The following is an 11,655-nucleotide window of genomic DNA, read 5'->3' on the forward strand; positions in this document are numbered from 1 at the left end:
TAATTCTTAGATGAAATTTATTACCAGAAAAATTCAATAAATGTAAGGTTAGGGAGTTAAAAAATGTAAAATTGTCTAAAGTCTAATGGAAAAATTCAAACTGTGAAAATTATTGAGAATGCTTGGCACATTATATATACTAACCTGTAATAATACAAATCAAATGAAAATAATTAAAATATTGATTATATATCTGTATTTCATCAAAATGTGTTATCAAGATTTTCAGTTCTAACTTTTGCCATACAGGTTTCACATAGAACATTTAATAATCAATGTTTACATGGTCTAGATTGCATTTCCTTATTGAAGCAACAATTATTTAATAACAGCAAACTGTCACCTTATAGTTTTAACTATTTGTTCATAGTATGTCACTTTTCACAATAAATGGCAATTTTTCGGCAAAACTCTGTTCCTCTCTTATACACATTTTGCTGAAATTCAGATTTAGATTTGAAAAAGCATTTGGTCGTTTAAAAGCCATTGTTATGGAATGGATTATATCCGATATGATTATCAACAATTCTTTGATATTATTGCTGCAAAACAAAATAACAATTCACAATCTGGCCTTGTTTTGTTTATATACAATATTATCACAGATTTGTTCGTATGGCAGATTGGGTCTCAGATCTTTTAAGAGTATAAAATGTAAATTTGATTCCTTCTCTCTTCTATTCTTTGTATTACACCTCCTCAAACTTCAGGGATTTTAATAAAACTTAATCTCAACCATCATAAAGACATTTCATAATGTCATTTTTTACCAAGAGAATGTTAGCATACAGTGTAAAAAGTTTGTTATCAAATCACATAAACCTCTGCCTTTGTTCTCGTTTGATACAACTTTTCTGAGTACAAAATGTTTCCACATATGATTTTCTTTAAAACAAGGACAGATCGTGGCTTTTATAAAATTATAACTGAAATGAAAAAAAAATACAATAAAACAAAAAAGTACAATAATAATAAAATATCCATGCCTGCTTTACAAAGTAGTCTTCATATGTTGCCATGTTTTTGTATTTTTTAACTTTTACATTTTTTTTATATTTTTTTCTCGTAAGATTTTCTATACTTATTATAGTGTGTCTAATCAGTGACAGAGAACATAAATGGGATTTAAATAAATAATCATGTCGTTCGTGGAATCATTAACAATGTGAAATTTTGTTTTTTTTTTAATATCAAACAATTGTGTGTTTTCTTAATATTCTTTTTTGGAATTAAAATGTTGACTGCTTAAGTATTATTTAGCTATCTTAATTTATAATCAAATTTAGCTATTTTACTTTTGGGGTCAAAAGTAACAAGTATTTTCTGTCCAAATTCAAAACTTTTTCCTGCAATATTTTGAAATTTACAAAAATTTACTTTTTGTTAGAACGAAATTTACCCCCAAAAAATTCAAATGACATGATTATATATTCACATGTGAAAAAAATGCTTTGTTCAATATATACAAACAACATCAATTAATGAATCTGACAGGCGGTGCTAAATATATGCTAAAAGTTAATTCAATGAAATCAGACGTTAATCCCCAAGCTGTTAATCATCAAAGTCGCCGGGGTCGATATTGTAGACCATGAACATCACATCGGCACTACCAATTGAATTATTTCCTCCTGGTGGCGCTAATGTGAATCCCATGAACATGAAGGTCCTTATCAAGGAAGCTGGAATAGAAAGTTGAAAATTACATTAAATTGTTTAAAATTTAGGTCAGTCTGTAGGATGTTTCAGTGGCAGAAATTTTCAAATTGGGGGGTCCACTGACTGCCTAAGAGGGGACCCTATCCAGTTATGCTTCAGTGTGTAATCAACATTTACCTTTTTTTCTGACAAAAGGGGCCTGTCCCCCCTCTCAATCTGTCCTTGTGTTAATCAAACTGTCACATGACATGTACATGATGTAGGGCAACACACTGCTTACATGTACATATACTCTTTCAGAGCACCTGAGATCATTGGTTTTAAGTTTGGGTCATGTGTCTTAGTCATAAGTTTTTATGTATTATTTTTTTAGTTATAGTGTTTGATGCTGTATTCATATACCAATTTGTCCTCTGAAGTTGAAAACAATCTTGAGCACTAATATCCTCAAAATGTACATATGTATACCAATAATATCACTGTACATGTATGCAGTCTGTGCCAAACGGTTTTATGGCTTGCCTGAACAGAAAGAAATTGACTATATTTTCAAATAAAAAACCTAAAAATTTCTATCTGTATAATTTTTTGTCTGACATTTTGTCAGTAATACAGTGTTTGGTACACACTGATGTATGTAGTTTCATTTTATTAAAATGTACATTTAGTTCACTTACCTTGGTCAGACCGATTCTTCTTAAAACAGATGACCACATCATCACATCCTAAGACTTCTTCGGCATATTCTAACAATCTAACCAAACTAATAATAAAAAAATTCAAGGTCATGAACATGATAAAGGTGTGCTATTAACTACTTTTTACAATAGAAAATGTACAACTATTTTTTACAAATAATCTGATTGGAAATATTGAGTTTATGTATTGCTATACTGCTTGACTGAATCTGTTTTATAAAGCATTTACAATGTTAATGTTTTCACAACCTTTAAAATCATAACAACTAACATATAGTTAATATGGACATTTTTTCAAGGGAACATTTCCTACAATGTATTCATGATCAATCTCTAAAGCAGGATTCACAGATTTAAGAATGTATAAAAAATAAAGTAAACAGTCCATACATGTACAATGTACATTCTTTAGCAGCAGAAGATGGAATTCATTTATGAAGAGTGACTTAATTTGAAAATAAGCTAAAACTAGTTTATTTATTTATTTTAAGTTTTTTAAAAGTTTCTGTTTAAAGAAAATATATGGACATATATCTGACAATTTATACCTTTCTTTAGATCCTTCAGGCAAGATTCCATTTGGGACTTCAACGTACAACCTCTTATCCACCAAGACGGTCTCCCAACAAACTTTTATGGAATCGGCCAAAACTATTTTGAAGCACAAGTTCGAGGCTACCTGGGCTCCTACCAAAAGACTGATGCTGATCTTTCGATCAGCATTCTGGAACATCTGATTATCAGTGAACTGACTTTTAGCATTGACAGGGGGCTCTGTTGAAACCCCCACACCGCTGCCCTCTGTCACGAATGACACACTGGCGGCATGGGGAACATCAGGAACACGACAGAGGCCCTGGGCCCAGTGATATACTGTACCGCTGACTGGACATGCTGAAATGAAAAAAAGTTTATAATCAATACTGTACCGCTGACTGGACATGCTGAAATGAAAAATAGATATCAATACTGTAAAAGAAGAATGATTTTAATTGTTTTAATTTTAGGAAATATATATATATATCATGTATATCTAGATATTAATGTTCTCTAAAAATATTTATTTTAATAATCATCTTAATGTCCAACTTGACAAGGCATCAGATTATTCCTGTTTAAACCTTAAATTATCTAAATGACCTCCCCTTGATAGGCATGATAAAAACATATTAAAATCAATAATATTTATTTACTTTTTTAAAACATTTAAAGTAATGACCTTGACCCCAAAATCATGGATATCAATATTCTTCCTCCTCCTTCACCTATCTCCCATAAATTTATAACGCATGATTCCAATTAATCAAAGGAAACCTTAATTTGAGTAATAAAATATGTAACATACACTCACATGTACTGTCAATGACCTCGAAAATTAGTCAATAATGATCAGCTGATAGTCATTTGATCACAAAATCTGATTGATTAACGACAACGCTAAACACAACGAATGCATCTTAAAAGAAAATGATTTGAAGTTTAAAAAAGTTAGCATGTGTGACAATGAATATTAAAAAGTGAAAGTCTAATTTTATTTTAGAAAATTTCCATTGTAAACAAATATCCGCCATGACAGTGACACCCTTTTTGTTTTTATTTGAAAGAAATGACTGTATGATCTTATGACAAATATCTTACATCTGAGTACTGTGTAAAGCAGGCATCTTCTCCCTTTCTTCTTTCGCTTTCGGGCCAAAGTTTTCGTCAATAACGATTGCCTCAGCGGCCCTTAACATACTCTGATAATTCTCGCAGCTTCCTACGAGCAACGAAATATTTTTTACTAAACCACGTCGGAAGATCTCGTCTATTTATATCAAATCTTTACGTCATCTGTAATATTTTTACAAATCTTGGAAAAAACGAACTTCAAATTATGTCGTGCTGAATAAAACGATAACGGAAACGTGTTACACATATTATCACGTACGTAGGATTGGTCGTATAGTATTGAACAGTCCAAGCACGTGTTAAAATTAATTGACCAGAAAAGGCTTAAATCTGTAACATTTACACAAATACTTATAGAAAAAAAGCATTATGACTGCAGATAGTGTTTTCAAAAGATAAAACCATTATATATCATAATGATAGTCGGTTCATAGTCGCTTATTGAGACCAGAGACATTAATGTCTCTGTTGAGACTGATGGACACAGTTTTCCCCCTTTTTTGGGTAGAAATTTAAAATATTAGATTTTCTACTGGGATCTACGGAAGCGTATTAATCAAATCAAATCAAATCAAATATTTTATTGTCATATAAACTTTACAGTTTGTGACCAACATATATTAATACAATAAACACAATAAACATATATACATACATATTAAACATACAAAATATCAACAGCATTAAAATTTATAACAACAAACAAGTTGTTAAGAGTCCCCTGCCCTCAGTTCTAATGACTTTTTCAAGAAGGATCCTAACTTATTTGTTTGTAAAGGCGATGATGGATTTAGTAAATAATGAATTTTTTCTTCTTCATTTAAATTATTAAAGTTATTATTTTCTGTACATATGTGATGAAAAAAGTCATTTCTTAGAGTTTTATTATACTCACAATATAGTAAAAAATGTTTCTCATCCTCTAGTATTTTACATTTATGGCAAAGACGTTCCTCTCTTGGGATTTTAAAATATCTCCCCTTTTCAATCAAGAGGGAGTGATCACTTATTCTAAATTTAGTGATTAATCTCCTTATCTGAAAATTAGATGTATTTAGATAATATTCTAGTTTGTAATCTTTTTTAAGTTTTTTATAGAGAAAAAATTTACTTTTATCATCGATGTTTTGAAATTTATTTTGAATTAAATCTTCATATCTATTTTTCATTTTTAACTTTATATCGTTTTTTATTTTATTTACATCTTTTATGTCCTTACAAGTAGAAAGAATATTAAGGTCAACGTTAGTCTCTTTAACAATATTTTTAGCATATGTATACCATGAGTAAGTTCCTGTCAAATCTAGAGACTGTGCTAGAGAAAAAGCTTCCTTTAACAATGGATTAATATTATTATTATATAGTCTAGCTAAATATAAAAGGGTTTGTGTTTTAATAAAACATTCTATAGGCAATCTTCCTAATTCAACTCTTGCTCCTAAATTGGATGCATTTTTTCTTATCCCTAGAGTAGATTTACAAAATTTAAGATGCATATTTTCTATGGGGGTTTTGTCTATAAAATCAAGTTGATTAATTTCTTTTCCTGAAGTTAAGGCTCTGCTTTTGGCTCGATGAAAAGAAATATATGTATCCAAATATGTTACTTCTGAATTATAGGTCATAATTGGTTTTACTAAAGAATCAAAAAGATTATTTGCTACTTTTATAGGTAGATTATTCAATGATTTAGTATATGATTTTATTGCAAAAAATACTTTTTTTGCTTTTTTTGTCAGCTCTAAAGTACTTTGTGATAAGTTTCCATTACATTTTATCAACATTCCCAAAAATGAATATTCTGTTACACTCTCTATGGCTTTATTCTCATAGTAAATATGTGATGTTTCACTTTTATGTTTTGACTGACTAAAAATCATGGATTTAGTTTTGTTTGTATTCAAAGAGAGTTGCCATTTGTTACAATATAATTTAACGTTATTTAAACTGTTTTGTAGACCCTCTTTTGATTCTGACAGGATTAAAAGATCATCCGCAAAAAGAAGGCATCCTACCTTACTATTTATAAGCTTAAGGGGACTTGAATCATTTCCCTCAAAATTTTTAACAATAAGCGCCACACATTTTTTTTTATTTTTCTTTCTATGTTTGCGTTTTAACGCAAACCTTTGCGTTATTTAAGTAACGCAAACCTTTGCGTTATAACGCAAACCTTTTGCGTTACAACGCAAACCTTTGCGTTAAAACGCAAACCTATGCGTTATATAACACAAACCTTAATTTGCGTTGTAACGCAAACCTTATAACGCAAACATTTGCGATATAACACAAACCTTTGTGTTATAACGCAAACATTTGTTTTATCTTATTTCTTATTAAAGATTCAAAGGAAACAGTAGTTATTAACGGAGGAGGCTGTATGTAATAACATTTATCACCTTTGTAGTAATTGCAAAGTAAACTGCTTGAATAATTAGATCGTTTCAATAACTAATAATGAGCAGAATAATATAAGAAGATGTGGTATGAGTGCCAATAAGAAAACTCTCCATCTAAGTCACTATTCGTAAAAGTAAACCATATATCATAGGACGAATTGCGGTCTTCAACACGGAGCATTGGCTCACACTAAACAACAAACTATAAAGGTCCCCAAAAACGATATCCAAGTTACTACTAGTATATATATTACAAAGAAAATTGAGTAAATTGAGGTTATACCTAAGAAAAAAATCAACCCTGCTAATATAGCTATAACCGAATATAAATATACTTCCAAAGTAAGCTCTCGTTTGAGAACTGTGTAAAGTAGGTTGCATTCAAACAAGTTACATGTACCCTTTGGCAATAAATGTATAGAATGAAGATGTGTTATTAATAAAATTATGTTCTCTCTATTCAAATTGCTACCCAAGCATCTTAAAAATACTTCATTATATTGAAATGAAAATTCAATGACTTTCTATCAAAGAATCTTGATCATATTCTGAGATTTAAAAAAAATGTTTCCTTATTAATAATTCATTTTAAAGCAGAAAGATCATTTTGTCTATTTGACTTGGAGGTTTCACAATTGTATGACATTATTTTTTATCTTTCAATTTTAATATGACTATATACTAAACTATATCTATTTTCTTGTTCAATTATATACTTTTCTGATGCACAAATCAGTCTTAAATTATGTATAATTGCACTTCAATTATTCCATTATTCCTATGCATATTTATTATAATGATTTGGCCTTGTATGTATGTTTCTTTTTTTATTTTCTAGTAAATCACATCCGAAATGAATGACAGACGGACATATATACAAAACTTAATTAATGAATAATTGAAATACAGATATTTGCGTTATAACACAAAGGTTTGCGTTATATAACGCAAAGGTTTGCGTTGTAACGCAAATGTTTGCGTTATAACCCAAAGGTTTGCGTTATATCGCAAAGGTTTGCGTTAAACGCAAAGGTTTAATCCTGGTACTTTTGATAACTATTTACACCACTGGGTCGATGCCACTGCTGGTGGACGTTTCGTCCCCGACGGTATCACCAGCCCAGTAGTCAGCACTTCGGTGTTGACATGAATATCAATTGTATGGTCATTTTTATAAATTTTCTGTTTACAAAACTTTGAATTTTTCGAAAAACTAAGGATTTTCTTACCCCAGGAGTAGATTACCTTAGCCGTATTTGGCACAACTTTTTGGAATTTTGGGTCCTCAATGCTCTTCAACTTTGTATTTATTTGGCTTTTTGAACTATTTTGATCTGAGCGTCACTGATGAGTCTTATGTAGACGAAACGCGCGTCTGGCGTATAAAATTATAATCCTGGTACTTTTGATAACTATTTGCGATATAAAAGGTTTGCGTTATAACGCAAAGTTTACATAGGAAGAAAAAAAAATTTAAAAAAAATGTGTGGCGCTAATACGCTTCCGTAGGGATCAATAATATCATTATATATCAAAACATGTAAATTACAGTATACGTACGTAATGAGATTATTAACATGCCAGTAGATAAATTATATTAAATGTATATGTTCCAGACCGTATGTGTATTTGGACCGTACACGTACGCTCTGGACCGTATGCGTACTGTTTCAAAATACTCATACGGTAGGTCTGACTAATATTAAGAAGTTGGACAAGTTTATTAGATACAATGCACATACCAGATCAACATAACATAACTGTCAAATTAGTATTAAAAAACTTCAATTTTAATGAAATAAAAACTTTATATTTTAACTATTTAAAAAAATCACGCTTATTGAATCTGTTAATCTCTTGTATTTAGCATGTCGATCAGCACTACAATTTAATAGAATGATGATAACTGAAATTGAAGAGATCGGAAGTAAACATAATCATATAATGTGAGAGGACAATTGTTTTAGAATATTTAGCAACTTTTACAAAATAAACGCAAATGCAAAGGAACATGCATGCCGTGATTAACTGCAAACATGTAAATGCAAAAAAAATATTACGTTACTTGGGCGAGAGTACCAAAATAGGATTCAGATATACAATTTAACAAAAGTTTAATTTAAATTGTTCGTTTGTACATTTTATCCATCTATTTGCAATAATAACAATTTGTAAAACTAAAAATAAAGAATGTGATAAATGTTTGTTTAGATTCACCAAGGACGTATATTATATTATGTTAGTTATACGTCCTTGGATTCACATATGATCCAGTAACATGTATGGTCAGCTCGTACTGGACCATACTCGTATACCCATACGGTCCGACCGTACGCGTATGGTTCGACCGTACCAGTATACGTATACGGTCCAAACCGTACACTCGTACGGTCCAAATACTCATATGGTCTGGAACATATACAAAGGTACTGGATCCTAGGTGTTTATATATTATGTCTAGTATAGAAAGTACCAGTTATTTATATGTACACTAATTTATGAATATTTTTTTTAATAGTATATGCTGACAATTAGAAAGAGAGTCGGTGGTTACCAGGCTTCACTCATTTATCAAGTTTCAATCAGTCGGTGAGTTAGATGACACGCAGCCGAGAGACATGTATATACAAAAAATTAGAGACAAAACTTACATTTTACCTCTATGTTCAATTATAGCAATGTCAGCCATCTTGGTTGGTAGGCAGGGTCATCTGACACAATTTTTTTTAACTATATATACCCTAATAATGATTGTGGTCAAGTTTGGTAAAATTGGTAGTTTCAGAGGAGAAGATTTTTGTAAAAGACTACAAACATTTACAAAAATTGCGAAAAATTGACTATGAAAGGCTATACCGCCTGTAAGGGGTGATTGGTCATTTTTGGTCATGTTGTCTAATTTGAAGATCGTACTTTGCTGATCAATTTTTCAGTTTGCAGTTTGTCTTTATCTATTATATATAATACTAAAATAACGAGGTCAAATTTGCCAGCCGTCATCACGTAAAAACGACGAATCAAAGAATAGTACAATAGTGTTGATTAAAAATTACACCAGTCAACATGATCAAGGCCCCTTTGTTTTCCACGTAATTAATATTGCTAATAATTAAGAAGTTCCGGATCGAGTCCGACACCGATACCAATTGTATATTCACCTGTTACCTATTACCTTATCTGTACGTTCCGCATCTGACAGGCGCACCACCAAACGGTGTATTTAGAATATTGCTATTTACTATTGAGTAAAAAATACTCTATTCCAGGCCCTTTGTTTTTCCAAATTATTAATATTACCAATAATTGATAGGTTCCAGGTCGACGGGTTCAAACAGAATGATTTTGAAAGCAGAGAAAACTGTGCATCTTATAATCGGCATGACTTTATCAGATGACAATACCAAATACTAATATAAGGCATAGTTATATACTTTAATTCAGTCACGGACCCGCGATATCACGGGTGTGTTCTAGTAATATATAAGATACTAACCAAAAAAAGATACATGTAGATAGATCTTGACTTGATGATAATTTACCCCTTGTCAAATTTACTCTAAATGCTTTAGTTTCAGAGAAACAAGATAAACACTGCATTTTAGCAATGACGGCCATCATGTTTGATGAGCGGGTCGGTCATTTAAGACACACATCATGATGAAAAAAGCTCACTTGCCTCTTTTGAACCAGGTAAGATAAAACGGATAGTTAATAAAAACTAAGAAAAATCTAACGTTATCAACCAGTGGAATAAGTGAAAAACAACTGTTATATAATTGACTTGGTACAGTAATTTCCCCAAAAAACTCGTTTTAATTCACTTCAATGAAAATTCCCCATCGAAACTTACCAAGAAAGATAACCTGCAGGATAATCGTAGGTCTGTTGTTTTGGAATTTCACCCAAAGATGAAGAACCAAATCTTCCGTCCCCAAATTACATAACTGTGCTTACAAATAATATTATGATATAGTTTTTTTTTGGTTTTATTTTTTGTTTGTTTGTTAGTTTATGTTTTTGTTTTTGTTTTTTTTTTTTTGGGGGGGGGGGGGGTCCCAGTGCTTCACGAAACCTTCACTATTTACCAATTAATAACACCAATCTTATCAACAATGATAGTTGAGATACAAAGTCTTTTCAGCATACAATCGACATTCCCATGTGAGGCAACTGTGCTCTTCTTCTTGCTGACTTGTTCTTTCATACAGCCGAGGCTGACTTAATAAAGGAGCCTCTTTGGAAAAATATTTCACATAACGGTACATGTAAAAGATGCATATGTCCTCTCACAAAATAATTTAAAATTTATTGAAGGCTACTATCCTATCGAACTCGAAATAATGGATACAGCAGATACAGTTTAAAGTCTGCTTCATAACTTGATCCGTATCTGGAAATTGACGAGGGTCTGTTAAAGGAGATGATTTGAATATTCGATCAGCTTATCAACTGAGAAATTTCCATCTTTATGTTGCCACATTACAATCTCTCGGCTGATACGATACTAGTATTCCGGAGTTTGCATTTCCTTTCGGAACTTTCGTTAACAGAGGACTGCTCACAAAGAAACTGTTATATTCCATTATATTAATATAATATTAATGCAGGAATCTTATCATGGGTACGTACGACGTTACATGTGACTACCAAACTTACAATTTCTATTTGTTCTTATTTGTTCTTATTGAGCGTGATCAAAACAAACAGACATAATAGGTAAAAATATCAAAATTTGGGATACAGCAGTCAACACTTTGCTATTGTCTTAATGATTAATAAAAACCCACTATCTACTATGTCAACAAAAAAAACCCAAAATGTTTACGATAATATTAATTACTACAATTGATAGCGTTTGAAAGGTTTGATGACAGGAGCAAAGAGCGATGAATATGGGCTGTCACTGGAAGGTGAGGATATGTTCGATAGAGATATACAGCTAGTCTGCCCTGCGACAAACCACATATGGGTCCCGGCCTAGCTGTTATAGATGCCAAGGTCACGTGTATTTGCGTGCGTTACACGCTTTTTCAACGGTTTACACGCATGCATTTTGTCACATGACGTGTACACGTATTTCGCCACCATACACTTCATTGCACGATTTTTCGTGGATATGATTTTTTAGTCGTTATAACGATATCGCTAGTCTCGGTTTTTTACTTAAGAAGATGATAAATCTCGAAAAACTCGGAGTAATTGTTGGGACGCAGATTCCCTCAAATAGA

At 31.5% G+C, this 11,655-nt stretch overlaps 1 protein-coding gene across 1 annotated transcript; it reads right to left on the minus strand.

Moving 5' to 3' along the window:
* On the minus strand, positions 1 to 4,182 carry LOC139495960 (ornithine decarboxylase antizyme 2-like). Its single transcript, XM_071284387.1, is given in 5 exon segments — positions 1 to 1,682; positions 2,337 to 2,422; positions 2,906 to 3,195; positions 3,197 to 3,251; positions 3,996 to 4,182. Coding segments are annotated over 5 exon segments (657 nt in total). The 5' UTR covers positions 4,094 to 4,182; the 3' UTR covers positions 1 to 1,554.
* Between the last annotated feature and the right edge of the window lie 7,473 nt (positions 4,183 to 11,655).

Source organism: Mytilus edulis, chromosome 11 (assembly GCF_963676685.1).
Source record: "Mytilus edulis chromosome 11, xbMytEdul2.2, whole genome shotgun sequence".
Taxonomy (NCBI): domain Eukaryota; kingdom Metazoa; phylum Mollusca; class Bivalvia; order Mytilida; family Mytilidae; genus Mytilus; species Mytilus edulis.